Source organism: Tachysurus fulvidraco, chromosome 6 (genome assembly GCF_022655615.1).
Source record: "Tachysurus fulvidraco isolate hzauxx_2018 chromosome 6, HZAU_PFXX_2.0, whole genome shotgun sequence".
Lineage (NCBI taxonomy): Eukaryota > Metazoa > Chordata > Actinopteri > Siluriformes > Bagridae > Tachysurus > Tachysurus fulvidraco.
In genome coordinates, this window is record NC_062523.1 from 15,724,752 (window position 1) to 15,745,181 (window position 20,430).

The window sequence follows — 20,430 nt, forward strand, 5'->3', positions numbered from 1 at the left end:
AGAGAATTTGATGTTTGGGAACATGTTTCTCATAGATCTCACAAAAAGAAGTCTTTTTTCATTTTTTAACAAATAAAACTGTCCTGCATACTTTAATAACAAAGCCAGTGGATGTACCTCACAAACATATCAAAAATATGTCCTCCACAACAATATGTGACTGTTGTAGGCATGAGCTGTTTCTTTTGTTTTTCTCTTTTTAAACTAAAGTAATTTTATTTAAAAATCTAAAAGGATCCAAAGGTATGTGTCTGTGTGTCTGTGTGTGTGTCTGTGTGTGTCTGTGTGTGTGTGTGTCTGTGTGTGTGTCTGTGTGTGTGTGTCTGTGTGTGTGTGTGTGTGTGTGTGTGTGTGTGTGTGTGTGTGTGTGTGTGCGCGCGCACATATAGATATAGGTGTGTAGGGATCGGGTGGGTTAATACATTCCTCCATATTTTCTACATATTATGTACTCAAACGAATCCTTTTTGTTTGTTTACCCATTTATTTGTGATTGTTGGTGGTAGCTAAAGCTCAGTGATCTGGTTTATGTTTTTCTTTTTTAGATGAGGCCAGAATCAAGAAGCCACCACCCAAAATACCTCCTAAGCAAGGTAACATAGGACTATTCGATTTACTCTTGTATACCAGTGAAAGTCACTTATTTAGCGTGTCTGTGCTCTGAGTTCACCGCGGTTACTCATGCCTTAATATGGCTTTGGGTATTTTTCTGTAGCCTTTGGGATGTCATGGGATTTCTGGAATCTTCTAAGCTTTGTTTGCCTAATAACACACTTGGCCCTTGAACCTGTGCCCTTACTGTGTGTTGACTCAGACTGGCACCAGCTGTAAAAGCACTAAACCGGATTATGTCTGCATGCTTGTACACACACTTTGTGTTTAGGTATGCCTCCTCAGATCCTGCAGTTTCCTGATGATCTGAAGATCCGAGCAGGTGAGCGGGTTACTCTTCTATGTAAGTTCACTGGAGCTCCACCCATCAACTCAACCTGGCTCAAGTTCCGCAAACCAGTAAGTGTGTTACTCATTAATAAGCAATGCTTTAACAAACCTTGACAAGACCATTGTTCAGCATACGATTTGCTGCAAAATAATCATAACTATTAAATTGATGACCTTTCCAGTACATTTAATACATCTTATGTATCTTACATTTACTACATGAGTACATCTTTTTTTCTTTTCTTGACAGATTGAAGATAGGACTGGAGACATCAGCATGGAGAGCACAGGCTCTAGCAGTCAGCTGACGATAGCATGCAGCCAGCAAGAGCACTGCGGCTGCTACACCGTCGAGATCAGAAACAGCTATGGCATGAAGCAAGCTGCCCTCAACCTCACAGTAGTGGGTAAGCTTTCATCAGAATGCACTAGTGCTAATATGGACTGCTCTGGCATATCCACCCTTGTGTCCTGTCCTCGTTGACTCCTGATTTTTAAAACAGCTTTTTTTCCAGAATACCTGAAATGGTATGAATAATGTAAATTAGTTAAAAGTTAAATGAAGCCCATACTCACAGAACATATTGGAAAGCCCAGAGTAATAGAAATGAGTTTTCTGCTTTAATGTTTGGTAGGTTACACTTTTCTACTGTACTTTTCAGTTTGGTGGCTACTATAATGTGCAACATCGCCTGGAGTAGAACATTTTAGAATATTCAAGGTTTTCCCTTTAGAGAGAACTGCCTTACAGTATTAGATTTAGTGAAATATGTAGTTAATTTTTCTATGGATGGCATCAGCAGTCGTATTGTTGACTCAGTTGATTGATTTCATTCATTCGTCTTGTACAAGTTTTTCCTGGTCAGGGTTGCAGTGGATCTGGTTTCCAGCAACACTATGTATGAGGCAGGAATATACTCTTAGGTATACTATTAGAATGACAGCACAGCACTATACGCACATGTTCAAACACACACTCCGCTAAAGGCGATTTATCCACACCATCTACCTAATGGCATGTTTTTGGACAGTGGGAGGAGACTATGAATTCCTGACGAAACCTATGCATCACCATAACTGAACCAGGGACACTGGAGCTGTGAGGCAGAAGTGCTTCCCACTGAAATATATGCAAAATATGGGAAATATTTCAAACCCAAATTTTTCTCACCTTTAGGATACTTACAAATGGGTGGATCGACTTCCTTACATTGTGAATCAGTGTGTAAATGTGTGTACTGTGGGTTCAGGGTTGTATCTCCAGCTCATATACAGTTTTTTCATTGAATAGGTTCCAGATTTACTTCCAGTATAAACCAGGATAAAAAAAAAGTTGCTGAAGATAGTGCTATATAATAAAAGTGCCTTGTATTCCTGTCTGCATCAGTTTTGACCCTGACTTCATACCCTTTGCGTTTCAGACAAACCCGACCCTCCTGCACGCATCCCAGCTGTCACTGACATCCGCAAATCCAGTCTGACCCTCTCGTGGTACGGCCCAACATATGATGGAGGAAGTGCCGTTCAGTCTTATAAGCTGGAAGTCTGGAATTCAGTGGATAAGGAATGGAAAGACCTGGCATCCTGTAACAGCACCTCTTACAACGTTCAAAACCTTCTGCCTGACAGGAAGTACAAATTCCGTGTAAGAGCAGCGAATATCTATGGCGTTGGGGAGCCTAGTGCAGAGAGCGTTCCTGCTGAAGTGGGGATGGAGGAAGGAGAAGAAGGTGGTGAGCACCATCTAGTGTTTAAATACCAACATTGATCAGAAGCATAACATCTTACCATTCTGTTTATTTTTTATTCAACAGAGAATAAAGATGAGGTTGAGCTCTCAGATGAAGGTATGTTCTCAGGTTCACACCTGGAATTTTGGATCTGATTATGTCTGATTTTAGTGAGATTGCAAATCACTTTTTGTACTTCGGGGTGTGTAATTGAATACAGTTATAAAATAAGGCTTTCTCATAGAGATGTGTGTTTTACTAGCAGAATCAGAGAAGCAACCCGAGTACAGAGACATCGCCATCAGAACTGACGTGAAGGTTAAAGAGCTCTATGAAGTGGGGGACCGGCTGGGATCGTGAGTTTCAATACTGACAGCTTTCTACAATATTAAACCGTTCTGAATGATTCGCTAACCGTTATGATGATATGAATAGATTGCAGTGGCATTGGCATTTCCACTGACTTTAAATTTGCTAATATGCATTTCGGGTAAATGAGCTCCATGACAATGTACATATATGTTAAAAAGCATAAATTAAAACATGAAAAAATCTTGATTAGTTAAAAAACTGAACAAGCAACAATTTATGTTTCTTCACAATTTCTTACATTTCTTCACTTCATAAATATAATACTATAAATATGTGGATAAATTTGGTCATGTGAGCTTTATTAAAGGGTAAAAATTGACATTGTCATTATTTTGGAACAAATATAAAATATTTTTAATTGTAACTAGTAAAACACTGATTGGGGGAAATTAATGCCATTTTATCTAAATATTTTATTAACAAAAATATTTAGATAATTGAACCAAATGTATTAAAGGGTTGAGAAACATTCAGCCGTTGTCCACGCACACAAAAAAAATTAATACAATTTTGTCAAAAACACTTTTTTTATATGGCTAAAAACCTGTCTTCTTAAATTAAATGTTGATCATTGAGAAAATGTTGTCTAATTTTCCAGAAATAAAAAGGTCTTAATGGTGCCACAATCCTGCAATCTGTCTTTCATTCTTGTCATATTTTGTGAGACTTTTCTTTGATTTGTTCTAGGGGTAAGTTTGGAACCGTGTTTAAACTGGTGGAGAAATCAACCAAAAAAGTCTGGGCTGGGAAATTTATAAAAGCATACTCTGCAAAAGAGAAAGAGAACGTCAGACATGAGATTAACATCATGAACGACCTGCATCACTTGAAGCTTGTGCAATGTGTTGATGCCTTCGAAAGCAAGTCAGACATGGTCATGGTGCTGGAAATGTGAGGAGTTTTTTTTATTTATTATGAATATATTATTAATGAATTCTCAATCGTTGATATTAAATTCTATCCCTAACTCTTTTTGATATGTATTTACTAATGCAGATCTATGTTTGGTTTATTATTAGTATAGTCTAGATAGAAAAAATATTAGTATAATTATTTTTTTTTATTGCAACTTTACACAGATATAAAACGAACATCATAAAAAAAAAATGATGAAAACCAATGATGATTATCGGTACATATGTTTGTAGCAAGTATCTGAACCTATTTAAGTGCATTCAGACGTAGATGAGCCTCTTAACTCTGCTGATTCAGACATTAGATTTTCTTCAGTTCCCTTAATTAAGAATATTTATTCTTCTTGCTTAAAGCCTTCTAGAAAAATAAATCAAACGCAGTTTCCTTTTGAACCGCTTAAGACTTCAATTTGTACTTGCATCATGAAAAAACTAAAAAAAAGGCTATTCATCTAAATGTTTCCTCTCATTTCCTGCATCGTATTTCATCGTGTCACAGCGGAAGGAGTTTGTGTCCTAGTCTTTTTATCTTAAGACTACAATACATACAATTAAGCTACAATACAGTAAATATTATGATGAACATTGTGCAGGATTTCTGGAGGAGAGCTGTTTGAGCGGATCATCGATGAGGATTTTGAGCTGTCAGAAAGAGAAGTGATTAAATACATGCTGCAGATCATAGACGGGGTCAATTTCATCCACAAGAAAGGAATCGTTCACTTGGACCTCAAACCAGAGAACATCATGTGTGTCAACAAAACAGGCAGCAAAATCAAACTCATTGACTTCGGACTTGCTCGCAGACTAGGTACAGTATGTCCTTTGGGCACAGCTAAGGCAAATGCCTGTATCCCCTTTGTTATATAATTTATCTAAACGTACAAACACATTACACATTATATCAGTTCACATTACTTTAATGTAATTGTCTATGTACAGTGTGTGACTAATCACTTCTATAGTCTTTGCTGGGTATAAAATGGTTTTTGTTTTTTTTAAACAATAGAAAATGCTGGCTCACTGAAGGTGTTATTTGGAACGCCAGAGTTTGTAGCGCCGGAGGTGATTAACTATGAAGCGATCAGCTACACTACAGACATGTGGAGTATTGGTGTCATCTGCTACATACTGTGAGTAACAAAGTTTGGCTTCGGTAGTAGGCATATCAGCTGCAGATTTTTTAGTGGCAGTAGATCAGATTGTTTGTCTTGCTTTTGTACGTGCGCCTGTGCGTGCGCCCGTGCGCGAGTCTGTGCGTGCGCCCGTGCGTGAGCCTGCCTGTGCGTGAGCCTGTGCTTTAGTGGGCAAGTGAGTGTATGTGTGCGTGTGTGTGTGCGAGCAGATGGTAGTCAGGCTGAGCATATACATCCCCAGCTGGAGGCAGTTGATCTAAAGAGAATCTGTGTGCATGAGGAGGGAGGTATGTGTGGACTCTTTCACCCCCTGTGTTTATACTACTGAAGCGGCGCTCATATGATCTCATCAGTGTTTGCAGAAGTCTGTCTCTCTGTGGTAGTGCTGTGGCCTCTCTCTGATCTCTCCTTTTAATACTAGTCCCGGGATTCCAGGTTCCAGCAAGGCCAGCACCCGTGGCTGAGCTGTAAAGAGCTGGAAGGTTAAGACAATGTTTTTGAGGGTTTTTGGTGATCAGCAATAAACTGTGCCTGATCTTGACAAATAGAAAATGTCCCACTGGGTTCGGTACCAGAGCATTTCAGATACTTACAGGATGTATTTAAAAAGCAAATTAAAGTTGAGGATGCAACAGTGGATGAAGCGTTATTGAGAATAATCCTATAGTTATCAGAGTAATTAATGCCAAATCATTGTAATCTCTTACAGCTACTGCTCTGAGGAGAGAATGATGGAACTACTCAGTATAGCAGCAGCCAGCTGTCACACAATCTCACTCAGTTTCACAAATTCACTCTGTTTAAACTGACTATTGCCTCTCTCTCTCTCTCGCTCTCGCTCTCTCTCTCTCTGCAGTGTGAGTGGATTATCTCCATTCATGGGGGATAATGAAAACGAGACGCTGTCTAACGTTACATCGGCAGCGTGGGATTTTGAGGACGAGGCATTTGATGAAATTTCAGATGAGGCTAAAGACTTTATCAGCAGTCTGCTGAAGAAAGACATGAAGTAGGCTTCTTCTCACTGTTTGCTTAATTTATCTCTATAACATTTCATATTGTGTATATAAGTCTCTAGAGACAGAATTATGTGTTTGATTATGGAGCAGTGCATCGACAAAAATTAGGGGCCGTACAGACACACAGGAGGGCTTTATGTCTCAGTTCTGTTTTAGCTCAAATACATTTTCTCACGTGTTATACATTTGACATTATAGCATGGGGATATTTATTTTTGTGTCAGTGTAGGGTTCAGAGAAGGTGATTTTAATTACTGACACATTTTCTATAAATAAGTGGGTCACACATGTTTTCGATCCAGGCTGTGGAGAGGAGTTGATTATCTTTCCTAATGAACAAAGTGAATTATGTCCCTGATAAGACCTAAATGACGTGACTTACTCAGATTATTTACTCAGTCCTCTAAATGTTGATCTAATCATTGGGTTCGGTTGTATTTACATAGTACGCTAATACATTCAGGGTACGAGGATGTGCTGTATTTAAGCTTTAAAAGAACATCAGAGTATAGAGTAGCTCGGTGATTAATCATTCAGTCGTTATAGATTGGTTTAAAAGTCAGAGGTGAAAGATGTGGTTTCTATGTGAAACTGAGTAACGGTGTTTACTTAGGGCTCGTCTCACGTGTGAGCAGTGTTTTCAACACCCCTGGCTTAAACAGGACACCAAGAACATGGAAGCCAAGAAGCTCTCAAAGGAAAGGATGAAGAAATACATCTTGAGGAGGAGGTGGCAGGTGAGCTTAGACGGTGTCAGAGTGCAACTTTATGTTTAATATCGGAGAACACAATTTCACGGTAAAGGGGTTTAGGCGTATGACTGCATATACCTGAAGTTACAAACAAAAAAGGTCCTTATTCTGACATTTACATTTACAGCATTTGGCAGACGCCCTTATCCAAAGCGACGTACATAAGTGCTTAAATTAAATTTACATACTTAAGATACAAGGAGTTTAAAACATTTGGTCAAAGTTACAATGAAAAAGTGTCAACGGTTGTGTGTGTTTTTTTTGTTTTTTGTTTTTTTTTGACGTGCCTTGGACATGCAACTGATATAGAAAGGGCATTATTACTATACATTTTAGATGTAGTCTTGTACTGTAAAGTAAAGGATACTTTTATGACATTTCTAATTATTTTATATTTATTTATATAAATATATATATATATATATTATATATATATTTCTGAAGCAGAATGTGTTTTTTCTAAGTAGCTTTACTTTTTACTTTTTACACACTGAAGCTGTTCTGGTGGCTTTTACTGATCCAACTTATTATTATACACCGGGGACACTAAGATTATGCAAAGTTTTTCTTTTAATTTGTCAGTCATCTGTATCTATGAATAATTTTTGTAATTATTGATGAAAACTTTATTAACGTTCATATTAACATAACATGCAAATTAACCCTCTCTTTAGAAAACAGGGCATGCAGTGCGTGCTATAGGCCGACTCTCCTCCATGGCCATGATGGCAGGCGTCCATGCCAAGAGGGGTTTCTCCACTGAAGGTAACATCACAACAGTGACTTTCTTTTATGGGTAGTTGCCACTTTTGTTTCATTATTGTCAGCTGGTACAAAGTCAACTCTAACTGGTAACTGTGAGGTAATAACGGAATGCTAGATAGTGGGTGGAAATTGTAAAGTGATCTAAGTCAAGAGTTTTATTCAAAACATCTTCTGGATCATTTTTAAACATGTTTAAATGTTGCTATGCCACGTTTTTCTTATCACTGACAATTTTAAAACCATCTCCTAATATCGTATAGTTACTACATATGATAGAAACTATTCCAAGTCCTTCCATTGTCCTAATGATATCGCCTCAGATTAGATAAATTTTTAACTTATTGAAGAATTGAGAATAGTCTACTCTGGACGGTATTTCTCAGTATTTCTCATCCTGTTGAATGGCTTGGGATTTCTGCAGATGAGACCCAGAAGAAGTTCTCAGAGGAGAGTGAGCAGAGGAGTCCGATGAAGCCCTCGTTCAGTTCACTGATTAAAGATGTGGAGGTGGTGGAGGGCAGTGCTGCACGCTTCGACTGCAAGATTGAGGGTATGCGAATACAAACTTCTGAAACTCAACAGGTCTTGATCCTCATAGCAAATTCTTAGCATTATTTATTACAGTATAGTTTTTAAAAAAAATACACTTTAAAGAGAGATGTTTTGGTTTTGCATTGTTGACCCTGGCAGCTAAATTCAAATTATTCTAGCTTTGTCCATGACACGAATCCCTGGCCAAAAAAAAAAGGTGTATTGTCAGGTAGTATGTTCTTATATTTATATATGTCTGGGAGAAACCTGTTCATACTGTACCCTGCCTTGTGCCCAGAGTCTCCTGGGATAGGCTTCAGATTCCTTGTTACCTGGTTGGATAAGCGGTGTAGAGATTGGATGGATGGATGGATTGGTGAATGGATGCATGGGTGGGTTTTTCAGTACAAACTGTGTTTATATGCTTTTCTTTTTTTAGGTTATCCTGATCCTGAGGTTGTGTGGTATAAGGATGACCAGCCTATTAAGGAAACGCGTCATTTCCAGATTGATTATGACGAGGAAGGAAACTGCAGCCTGGTCATTTCTGAAGTTAGCGCAGATGATGACGCCAAATATACCTGCAAAGCAGTTAATAGCCTCGGAGAAGCCATCTGTACAGCTGAGCTCATTGTAGAAGTCATGGAAGGAGAGGAGGAAGAGGAGGAAGAGGAATAAGTGGTAAAAGATAATGGGACAGTTTGGTTTTAGGCTTGCTTTCTTACACTCACTGGTTTTGTTTTACCCACATGGACTGAAGGAGGTATTTTGGACGCAGGCTTGCATTTCCCCTGTGATTGCACTATTACCTTTTTTCTTTTTAAATACAAGATGCCGTGGCAGGTGTTGAAGTATTTATAAAATGACATTCCAGACATTTTGCATCATTTACATATTACTAATATTTAATTGTGTTCAGTTTTAATTAGCTTGTTAACCAAACAAACTCGCAAGTGTGTCTGTTTGCTATTTCTCTTTTAGAATGACTGTATGTGGAATTATTTAATCATGCACAAGTTACTATTAATGCAATGCTGCCACTCATCACCATCTTTTAAAACAGCACTGTTACAAATAACTGAACACACGTCTTAACAGTTTTACATCAGATATGTAATTATTATATTTCTTTATTTTTATGATATTACTTTGACCAAATGTAGATTACATTTTAATGAGAACACTACAACTGTAGTAACTCACTGTTACTGAATAAATGTTTTTTTTTTTATCACAAATGGGTGCTTTTGTGTTGTGCTGTTGTGTAGACAAGTAAATGGCAGCTGATCAGAATTGTATTACAATTTACTTATAGTGACATTGTCAAAAAGCAGCTTTAGAGAAGTCTTAAGCCAAAGATGCCTTTATTTGTCACACATGAATTACAATAGTGAAACTGAGCACAGGGTCAGCCAAATACCCCCCAGAGTAGAGAGGGTTACGGACCCGACTCAATCAACCTTCTGATCAACGATGCAGAGCCTTAACCATTGAGCCATTAATGAGGAAGCTCCCAGTCAAGTTAAATCAAGAAGCCTTTGTCATTTCAACCATATATAGCTGACACAGTACATAGTGAAATGAAACGATGTTTCTCCAGGACCATGATGCTACATAAAACAACACATAAAGTGCAACGTGTACAAACTGCAAGACAAAAGACAGTGAAAACAGACATACAAAACACTACAGAACAAATACACAAACTCGTGCTGACCAGTGTGCGTTCTGTATATTATACAGTACATTGTGCAAAAATAGTGGGTTGTAAACAAAGAGTGGTCTTGTAAACATTCAAAACATACATTAAACATAAGTTATAGCAGCAGTTGGATGAGGTATTAAGATGAGATGTGCAAAACAGCCTGTGTGTGTGTCCTCCTGAAATGACATGTGGCTGAAACACTTGAGACTAACAATACTTAAAGGCAGCTCATCTTCTTTGTGGTGACACCGGATAGTGGAAAGCGTAAACGCAAACATTACACACGTGTTATTTGAAAGGAGCGTCCACTAGCATCAGCAGTATGTCCACTAGATGTCAGCATGTCTTTATAGTGTCATAGTTAAGGGGCCCGCCTACTTTTACACAAGTACAAGAAAGTCCCATGATCAAATTTATCCCTTTCTCAAAGACATTGAATCAGTATGAGTACAACACAAACAATACAATAGATGATCACAGATATGAAGACAACTGATAAACACTTTACTTATGAACGCAAATGAAAATGTTTTTAAAATGTTTTATTCTCTAAACTGATCATCTTTTGGCTCACTTGAAGCACTCTGACTTGTGAAAGAATGAGTCTTAACTGAGGGCATCTCAGACTAACACCACAATGTGCTCTCTGTTTCTCAGCTCTCTCGTGAGTGTGTACTCCAGACTTAAGAACAGTGCTGCCTTTGGCTACGATACAGACCAATTTAGCAACGACCCTGAATTGGAGTCCCTCAGAGATCCCCTTCTGACATAGAGATTTTATTGTTCTGAATTTATTTTTGGCATCTGTCTGGCATTTTACATTTCCTTATAGTGCACTGAGGGTCTCTTTAGACTACTTAAATTTCACCAGCTGTGTTCCTATTTCCTACCACACTCTCTTCCCCTCTGTGTGGACTGAAAACACGATACTCACAATTCTCAAGTCTCACAGTTTACTTGCAGAGTAAAGATTACTTGATCTTTAGGTGCCAGGTAATTGTGTGTGTCTGTCTTGGCAATAATGCTCTAAAAATACATCTGGGAGAAAAAAGGGGGAAATATACCTTTATTTTACAATATATGTACAAAAAATAAAGGCAAAATAAAATGTGAGTGTAGCCAACAACACAATAAAAAACAAGCTATTAAATAATATCACTTTCAGAAATTGAAATTCAAATGTTTGATTTGGTATCTTATTTCTTCTTCTAGTAAAATGTTAAGATGTTGAGTGAGACAGAAATTATATAGTTATAGACCATTCTGTTGCTTCTAAAATTGGAGGCAAATCTGTAAGACCTTAATATGTCTTGTTGGTATAAATAGTTTCTTGGTCTTCATTTCATCATAAGACTATGGAAACGTTTACACTCCAATCGCACTATAGACCATAACCCATATATGTACAAACACTGCATATTTGTCCCACAGTTAGTTTGAGTCAAATTCATGTTTATCTGAAAGAACTTGGTGAAAAGGAAGGAACTGGAGCTTAGAGAGGGATTTTTGTCAAAAACGATATAAATGTGTACAGTAATCTACATCAAGGAATCTCTAAGTGAGGATTGAGGACCAAGGCAACGTCCTTGATTGAAACAGTTTTAATTTGATTAAATTTCTATTTGCACAGCACATTGTATTATAGGCACTGTCAACAAAACAACTTTATAGATACCCAGAGGTAAATTAAGATCCAAATGAGTTTGGGAATTAAGTGAATCTTAAAAGCTGACGATAAAAAAAAAAAAAAAAAGCTTCGTTCTTTTATCTTGGAGTAGATGGGCTGCTATTCTAAGTTGTAGGAACATGTGATAAATGGGGTCTGTGATAACCAGGTGGTTCAGATTTATCAGACTGGTCCATTAAACTGAATGGATTTTAATCCAAACTCAAAAACACGTCTGTCTTTAAATGGTGTCAAACTGAGCCTAATACAATGTGTGTGTGAATTCAAAGAATATAAAAGCTCTGTGACTACAAAGAATAGAATTGTACACATTTGAATAATTAGTTATTTAAATAATTGGATCATGTTCATAAAAATAAATCTGTGCTAATTGTGTTATTTTATACTTTGACTTTTCTACTTAAATGCCAACATTTTAAAAGGGACTAATAACATCGGGAAATAATAAGATAAAAGATAGGTTGACCATTTTGATAAGTTTTAAGCCTGTGAGTGAGATTTTGGTTTTCTCTGCCAGATGGTCTGAGACACAGCTAACGCCCTGTGAGTCTGTCAACATGTCCAGCTGGGACAAAGCAAACACTCCCAAACTGATGTCATTAAATATGCTGGATAAGAAGCCACCTGTAGATTACAGCTCACGAAACACACGTTTTAATGAGCATATATTAATGTTTTGGGGGTTTTTTTTCAGTTTTTCGCCTGTTAAGTCGTTTTCTGTACGAGCTTTAGCTAAAAATATATGACAAAAGTTTTTGCTAGTTCCTCCAGAACTCCAAATACCAGCATGCACCAGTTCAGAACCCGGTTACCACGGCGACGACGTTCTGACACGCCCACAGTGGGCGTGGTTACTAGGAGACGGAGTTGAGTTGAAGGATGAGAGAGGAGAGCGAAGTAGTACCTGAAATCTTAGCTTAAAGTTAGACAGGACGCACACTCAGACTGAATCATGCATCGCGTCAGCTGTAATACTCACTGGGAGCGGTGTGGAAATTGTGCAAGATACGGATAAGACACGTTTCTTTTTGTTTGCCTTGAAATGTTGCGCTGTTGCGTGATAAGTTTCCCGGATTCCCGTTAACGGTACAATGCGCTCGCAGGAGCTCGGCGTCAGGACTAAGCCCGTTTCTGCTGAAGTGTGATACATAACGCGTAAAAAGGCAACAATTTCACTTGAAATAGTTACCAGAAAGTCAAAAACTAGTAAGAAAGACTTGGAAATGGGGAACGCGGGGAGTTTGGAGCAACACACCGACCCTAGAGGACACAACATGCCGTTAAAACTGCCCATGCCGGACCCGGGGGAGCTAGAAGAACGGTTTGCGCTTGTTTTAGTAAGTAAAGTCTGAGAACTTTGTATGGAAGTATAAAGACAGAGAAATAAGAGTTGTGTGTCTGACTGCAGCCAGCCTTTGTTTGGTTGTATCAGGGACACATCCTGTCTCTGTCCGCCGGACACCGAGCAGCTCCACTCGGTCACTCCCTGCTATTGTGTGCGTTAATAAGCTAAGCTAAGCTAACGAGACCAGCTAAAACTCTCCACTGTATCACACTTACTGTTTACTGTCACACACAAACGTTACCGGTTGTATTACACGTCTCTTATACACGTATAACACGTGTGGGATTAGTTACAACCTTATTTCTCCATCATGAGAAAGGTTACAGTGGGTTTAGTTGTTGTTATTATTATTGCTGTCCTTTACTGAGCTGGTTAAAGGAAAACTTTTCTAACTCGTCCCTTTTGTGTTCGTGCTGTAGTTTAACTCGTTTCTATACAAGTTAAAAACTCTTTCGTTTGTTTCTAACAACCTGATGTATTTTTTACTCCAAGTTTTATTCCTACTGTATTAGTTTCATGCAGTTTTAAACCCCTTTAAATCGAATGTTAAGGATCAACGCGACCTTTTCAGTTAAATTTACACATTCATCCAAAAAACTTTACTAAACTGTCCTTTTCGTTATCGCTTATCTTTTGTAATCAAAATCATGTTAAAAAATATTGTTTGTTTTTAAACCTGATTTAAGGCGAATACATGTACACTTTAGTAAGTAAAAGTCATGGTACAGTTTTTCAGTGCTGCTTTTCTCAGACCAAGAAACAGAACAAATGGATGGAGGTTTTGATAAAGTGCTGATGATTTTCCAGGTGTTCCCTCTGGGCAAAGGGGTGGTTGGTTAGAGAGATGATGTTAAGTGCTGTACACACAGCAGTATTTTGCCTACCAGACACTGCTGCTTGCAAATCAGTTCCTCACCATCTACATTTACAGGAGCAGGTGAAACCATTTACACTGCAAATGCTGAGGGTTTGATCATATATAGGTTTGAATATTAGGGACGTACCAGTCATGTTTTTCTGTTTTTAATTGTTTCCTTATTTTCAGAATTCTGGTTGTTCAGATTTTTTTTTTTTTTTTTACATTTTTTTTTATTGTAATCGAGTTGTGAGCTTCTGTTGACGTTATGCAAAGCATCAGTGTGGTGATGGTGGCCTGGTTTAAGCTTTCAGAAAGTCTGTACAATTCAGTGGAAATAGTATGGGATCCATTCATAAGTAGGTTTTTTGGGGGGGAAATCAGAAACTGTCGTATCATTAAATCAATGCAAGCCACACACAGCAAAGCTTTTCTGATTGATTTATGTAACAGAAAGCTTTAACAATAGACATTGTCACAAAGCAGCTTTACAGAAATCCGGATGTAGGTTTAGCTTCCTAATGAGCAAGCCAGAGGCAACAACAGCGAGGAAAAAACTTCCTGAGGCAGCATGAGGAAGAAAGCGTAACATAAAAAAAGAGAGCCCGTCCTTTTCTGAGGGATTTACAGTGGGGTTATAAGTCATTACTCTGTAATTGTCAGTTCTGTCAATTCAGGCTATGGATATAAATTTCTAGGCACTCTGTAATCCTTGTAATATGTGCGTAGCCCAATTTGTGAACAACTAACACATCAGGTGAAATTTATAGATGAGTCTGGAAGCTTCTCACAGTTTTCATACACGCAGTGTTAATAACCATCTTTAAAAATGCTTTAAAATTTCAGATCAGACTTGGTGATAAGCGTAAAACTATTGAATAAATCTTTCAGTATTGGACTGAACTAACATGCTGTCTTATATATATATATTTAGCTCATACCGTTCTAGCCCTGGTATATATCATCCTTAAAAATGAAACATTCCCTAAAGCATAACAATGTAATAAAGGTATTCTGTAGCTTCTTTTCATTTTCTCTATAGAGCCAGTCTTCTGTTCCTATAAATAATAGGATACTATCCAAAAGCATTTCAGCTTTATTCAAAACCTTTGTGATCCCCAAGTCTGTAGTTAGGCTCTTAACACACTCCGCACCTGTGTGTCTGAGGAATGCATTTGATGTCTACTCTTCTGTTTTGCGTGTGTTTGTATGCATGTGTTTTGGTGGCACAGCCCTGGCTGCCTGCTGGTCTCGCTTTTATAGCTCAAACACCATCAGACTTTATGCTTCACTGACGCTAGAGCAGCCCTCATCACTCTGATCCATGCTTCTCCAGTTAACACACACACACACACACACACACACACACACACACACACACACACACACACACACACACACACGACTCGGGTGATAACACAGTTCAGATGAATGACGGCAGGGAGGCCCGGGGCAAAAGAAAGCGAGAAAAGTTACAGTGCTACTGGAAAGTTAAAAGATGCAAACTGGAAAATTAAAGTGCCCCTGGAGGAAACGGAGCTGGTTTGGTTTTAATGAGTCATTCAGCCTCGCACAGTGCCTGAGGCTGCGGTTCTTTTCTCTGGCCGGAGGGAACTTCTTGTGCTGTTTCTATGATCGTTTTTACAAACCTGTAACTATGCACTCATGCAGTATTTTAACAACCACATCGATTTGAGTTTAACCTCATGGCCACATCGCTTTTTGTGATCTTGACATTTTTGTCTGTTCTCTATAGAATAAAACATGGCAGAGATGGCCGATACCACCGTGACGAGGCTTTTGTGAGACGTTTGTGTCTGTGTGTCGATTCTAATCACTTTACAGTTTTCCCTTATACTGTAACTAGAGTAGATGTGATGGCAGGTTGTGACATCATGTTTTTGGCAGGCGTTCGGAGGGCTCCTGCGTTTTAATCACAGCTCTTAAAGTTATTTACTGCTATTAAACATCGACACATGCCAAGCTCTGAGCTCTAGCAGGCTGAAGGAGTAGCTGCTTTAATGATGACTGCTCTGTTCCTACACCACTGAGCTGCTGTCAGTGATGATAAACCTTTTTTTTTCCTTTGTATGTGATCCCATGACATCTTCTTGGTGTTGTAACATTCGACGTGTTTGCACTCTTGTTTTTGTATATTCACAGGAGAAGTATAAATACTGTGACTTTAATTTAGATTTAAAACCTAATGTACGTGTTCAGCAGCATGTAGTATGTGGTAAAAACCCACTGCAGAGATCCACCGAGAGGGTTTGAGCACATATTGTGTAGACGCTATGAAATCCACCCTCGGATTATTTCACTCTCCCGAGACACAAAAGCGCAACCTGCACATGCTGTAATGCTGCGTTTGACCTGAAACTCCCAGGAATTAAAGAATGTCTGGAACTGCTACTGATTCTCAAAGCAGACATATTCATGATGTTCAGCTGTTGCCAAGATAAAAGACAAACTGTTTCACATGGGACTGACTGTGGAATGGAAAGCTTTTCTTTTTTTTAAGGGAATTTCCAGTTATAGTACGGTCTGCTTTAAATTATATTATATTAATGCTCACTCCTCTTGTTTATTTTTGGCATCACATTTTTCAAAGATTTTAGAATGTACATTTGATTCGCTAAAGTAACCAGTAAGAGTTTAAGTGAATGTGCCAGAAAGCATCAATGTGTGGCATTCGTGCTAATCTTCACCCAAGAGCATATCTGCAAGCAGCATCGTCGTCGCCATAGCGGCAGGAGCATTACTGTTAACTGCTTCTCCAAGGAGAAGAACCGTGACTCCGCTACTCAGCATGGCTTCGAACGAGCACGCTTATCAGATTTAACAGAAAAAGATTTTGTTATGAAACTCTTCCAGCAAACAACAGAACAGTACAGAACAGACCATTTCCAATCTATTCAACACTTTTGCTGGGGTTTGTCACTGTGTAATTAAGGATAAACATCGGCCAAGTAGGGCAAGGTTGATGAGAACCACCCAACACCTCCTGTCTCAGTTTGTAACTTACCCAAGATGAATATAAGCTAATTAGAGACTTCATTGGAGAAGGTTAGTCCTGTAACCAGGTATAAATAACCAGTGCGGTTGCATATAGTGATGAATCTCAGTAAAGCTAGAGTCCGAACGAATATAGAGATAACGTGTACATGGAAATATTCACAATCCAGACAAATCCTTTTAAACACATTTTTTCTTTACAAAGCACATTCAAAGGAATAAAAGGAAATAAAAGAACCCGTGACATAAAAAAAAAAAAACAACGATAAAAGGAAAACCGGTGGCGAGCAGATGACATTGTGGTGTCGTTTTTTTTTTTTTTTTATTTAACTCGTCCTTAAGAACTTTTCAATACATTATGACTAAAGTTATTCAGAGGCATTCATGACTCAGACATTTAGACAATAAAGCGTTCGTATTTCCACCCTGTGTAATGGTTAGCCTTTTGAGAAGAGAATCCAGGATCCATCCATATAATTAGTGGCTTATGCTGAAAAGAAGTCCTGTAGTTTTTTCCTGCTAACTTATGTCTGTAAAATAATGTGCCTTATACAGCAAAGACTCGTCAGTGACAGACCTAACGAGAAGGTGAGCATCAGTAGCAGTGCTATTGTTAACCACCTCTGCTGCCTTTCCTGTAAAACCCCAGCGGGTTTGTTTCCTGTTGAATTTACAGATAGATCCTCCTGTCTGTTTGCTAAAAATAGCAGTGAATGGTGAATATAATGAACAAACGACAAAGTTACAGTGCACTGGGACAAAAAGTAAAAAAAAAAGCAAGTAAATACTAGTACAACTAATAATAATACATTTCACCACTTATGTGAGGTGAAATAAACATTTAAACTTAAAAAAAAAGGCAGCTCAGTCGTTATCCCGATTTGGGATTAAATAAAAACGTGCTTCTCTAATAACACTGATTTTCATGAGCTGATGTTCATGCAACTAACTAACAAAGTTTTAAAAGAGCACATTGGAGCTGTGTGACTGTGACAGGGAAAAGCCCAATGCCCTGAGAGTGACACATGTGAAATCCATGTTTCTAGCCATGCTTCATTTTTATTTTATTACATTTATTATATTCAAATGTACAGCATGGGTTTTGTTCTATGCATCTAAGTGTCTGGAAAATATTTAAGTTTCAGGGTTGGGGGTTTGATTAATTGCTCTGTCTTGTTTGTGGAGTTTGCAGGTTCTCCCTGTGCTTCAGGGGTTTCCTCTAGGTGCTCCATGTCCTCCCCATATCAAAGATGTTCATTGTAGGCTGATTAGCATCTCTAAATTGTCCATACTGTGTAAACGTGTTTGTGCGCGTGCATGTGTGTGTTTGCGCTCTGTGATTGGTTGGCACCCTGTCCAGTGTGTCTCCTGCCTTGTGCCTCGAGTCTCCTTGGATAGACTCCAGGTTCCCTTTGACCCCATGTAGGATCAGCAGTAGAGAAAATGGCTGGATGTCTTCTTCTTCTTTTGTGTCACTGTCTGTTTGTACCCTATTTAATGTATCTGCATTAAGGACTGCAAAAATATGGTTTATGTCTTCATTGTTAGAAACCAAATAGGATATTTTACACTTTTAAACTTTTTTTTATTTTTATTTTATTTTATTTTATTTTTTACAAAAACAACATGCCAGTACATCCATGGTGTTTTAGTCATATTTGTTTAGTCATGCATGGTTCAGTATCTTTCTGACAGTCGGTCTTGTTTTACCTTAGTGTAGACTTTCATTATAGAGTTTTTTACGCTGCAGTAGAATTCTGCTGGGGTTCCACTTAAAAGCCAGGTTATAAATGTGAGCGGTAGCCTGTGGTTATGGAATTGTAGTGCTTGTTTCTGTGCTATGCCATGCAGCAAACCAGAATATTTTTATGCTTAGCAGGCCAGTCCGTGTATGTAGTGAGGGTAGAATTCACATCAATGTGACATTTTATTGCCTCTTCCAAAAGACATATTTATGATTTGATTGCAATTAAGTTGCGCTTAAGCAGTATTGCACGCACTTGCCTCTCGTTGTACGATTTCAGTGATGACATCAGCAGCGCAGCTACTCGCAGCATTCTTGTCATTTTTCTACTGAATTTCTATTAAATCAAGTGAACAATGCGGATCCTTGGTGCAGCAGAGAGACGATATGAGATTCGTCAGATTCCTCACATGTAGCAAAAAGAACAGAGCTGTTCATTATACTGACTCGGCGTGGAACTTGGCACGGCACCCGAACCCTGTGGCGTCTACTAGCTCCCTACTGGAGCCCGGGACACTGCTCTGGATCTACATCCGCTCATGAGCAGCTCGGGGTACTGGTCCGTTCAGGGTCCAGCATGTTCCCTTATCTAATTATCCACAGCAGTGTGAAGCAAGAAGATGTGGAGACAGAAAAAAGTCGAGGCAGTGCTGTGTGCTTTTAAGGGCTCTGTGCAGTCAGGGCCTGTGGTGTATGAAAGTGCTGGTTGGGAAAAGCTGAAGCAGAGCTGGAGTATGCAGCGGCCAGTGTGGCAGCCTGCCGTGTGGGAAACTGATTCTTGGCTTTGACCTTAACAGCAGTTTGTAGTTGGCTTTTCAGTTCTTTGGGGGAGTTTTTCTCTTTTTTTCTTTCTTTCTTTTATTTATTTAGATACAATTCTGGGATTTCTGTTGTTGTTTTTTGCAGCACTCTATGTAGCCTGTGTTTCCTTGGCCTTAGTGTCTCGTGGCGTTGTTATTATAGAGTACAGTAACACTTTTTTCTTTTTAACTCGTGGAAATACAAATGGGTGATGTGTCTGCATCGTGTAACTTCCGTTTGCTGCTACACACAGCATATTACATTTTAGATATATTTCTAATGCTGTGGGACATTCATTCTAAAAAAAAGTCTCATAAAAAATATGTTGAAGGTTTTAAGAGGTTACTGGAACATTTGTTTGATTCTGACAACACTGATTAACAAACACTAATGTACATGTGACAAGGTCCCATGTGTTATATTCACTACACACTATACAGTGTCGTGCCTCTCATCAGCTCGATTGTGTAACGTGGCAGCTCTTTTGTGTGCTGGATGGCCCTGGTTGTGGGGTGATGTAATCGTCTGCTACGGCTTCATTAACTGCTCAGAATCGCCTCTCATATTCGCTAGTGCAGCCGTACAGTAGCCCAAGCGTCACTGCTGGGCTTTGTGCCTCATTGTCATGCAGGGCATTATGGGAGGCTCATTGTGCTGGCCAAGATGACGGCTGTTCGAAACCGTAGCAGGAACGTGACTAGACACTTTGAGGGAGCAGACGCGTGTGTGGGTGTTTGCTTTGACAAATCGAGCCGTTAGGCAATCCAGCTGTTTTTCATTGTAAACACAGAGACCTGCATCTGTACTTTGAAAACAAAGAGAAGGCTCCTCGGAGAAAAGAAAAGAGTGAAACAAAGCAGTTTTTGTCACAAGATTGTAAAGTTATAAAACTTTTCTCTTGTGTTTCAGCTGCAAAGTTTTTCAATGTCTGTCTGTGAATTCCATTTCTCTAAGTACTGGAATAGTGCTAACTTTTAATTAAGCCAAAAGATCTTATTAGAATACTTAAAAAATATTTTCTTGAAGTGATTCCCCCAAACACAACCATTACATATATATTTATTCTAAAATTTCTTTCATACACTAAGAGTCTGACCTTGACCTCAGATACTTTTT

General features: G+C 38.7%; 2 protein-coding genes across 12 annotated transcripts in view; both read left to right on the forward strand.

Moving 5' to 3' along the window:
• mylka (myosin, light chain kinase a) overlaps positions 1 to 9,399 on the forward strand; it is a 55,074-nt gene extending 45,675 nt beyond the window's left edge. For 2 of the 5 annotated variants that reach the window (XM_027164437.2, XM_047814974.1), the window contains 14 exons: positions 546 to 593; positions 884 to 1,011; positions 1,193 to 1,349; positions 2,364 to 2,675; positions 2,757 to 2,789; positions 2,935 to 3,028; positions 3,732 to 3,935; positions 4,552 to 4,769; positions 4,968 to 5,091; positions 5,951 to 6,103; positions 6,727 to 6,850; positions 7,540 to 7,630; positions 8,052 to 8,180; positions 8,601 to 9,399. In XM_027164437.2, the coding sequence (XP_027020238.2) occupies positions 546 to 593; positions 884 to 1,011; positions 1,193 to 1,349; positions 2,364 to 2,675; positions 2,757 to 2,789; positions 2,935 to 3,028; positions 3,732 to 3,935; positions 4,552 to 4,769; positions 4,968 to 5,091; positions 5,951 to 6,103; positions 6,727 to 6,850; positions 7,540 to 7,630; positions 8,052 to 8,180; positions 8,601 to 8,839 (2,054 nt within the window). In that variant the 3' untranslated portion in view covers positions 8,840 to 9,399. The remainder of the gene's footprint in view (positions 1 to 545; positions 594 to 883; positions 1,012 to 1,192; positions 1,350 to 2,363; positions 2,676 to 2,756; positions 2,790 to 2,934; positions 3,029 to 3,731; positions 3,936 to 4,551; positions 4,770 to 4,967; positions 5,092 to 5,950; positions 6,104 to 6,726; positions 6,851 to 7,539; positions 7,631 to 8,051; positions 8,181 to 8,600) is intronic. The other 3 variants (XM_047814971.1, XM_047814972.1, XM_047814973.1) reach the window with 3 other exon arrangements.
• A 2,989-nt stretch (positions 9,400 to 12,388) lies between these two features.
• Positions 12,389 to 20,430, forward strand: part of fmnl2a (formin-like 2a) — a 46,116-nt gene continuing 38,074 nt past the window's right edge. For 4 of the 7 annotated variants that reach the window (XM_027164184.2, XM_027164188.2, XM_027164190.2 and 1 more), the window contains exon 1: positions 12,390 to 12,890. In XM_027164184.2, the coding sequence (XP_027019985.2) occupies positions 12,777 to 12,890 (114 nt within the window). In that variant the 5' untranslated portion in view covers positions 12,390 to 12,776. Of the gene's footprint in view, positions 12,891 to 20,430 lie in introns of all 7 variants that reach the window. The other 3 variants (XM_027164186.2, XM_027164185.2, XM_027164187.2) reach the window with 1 other exon arrangement.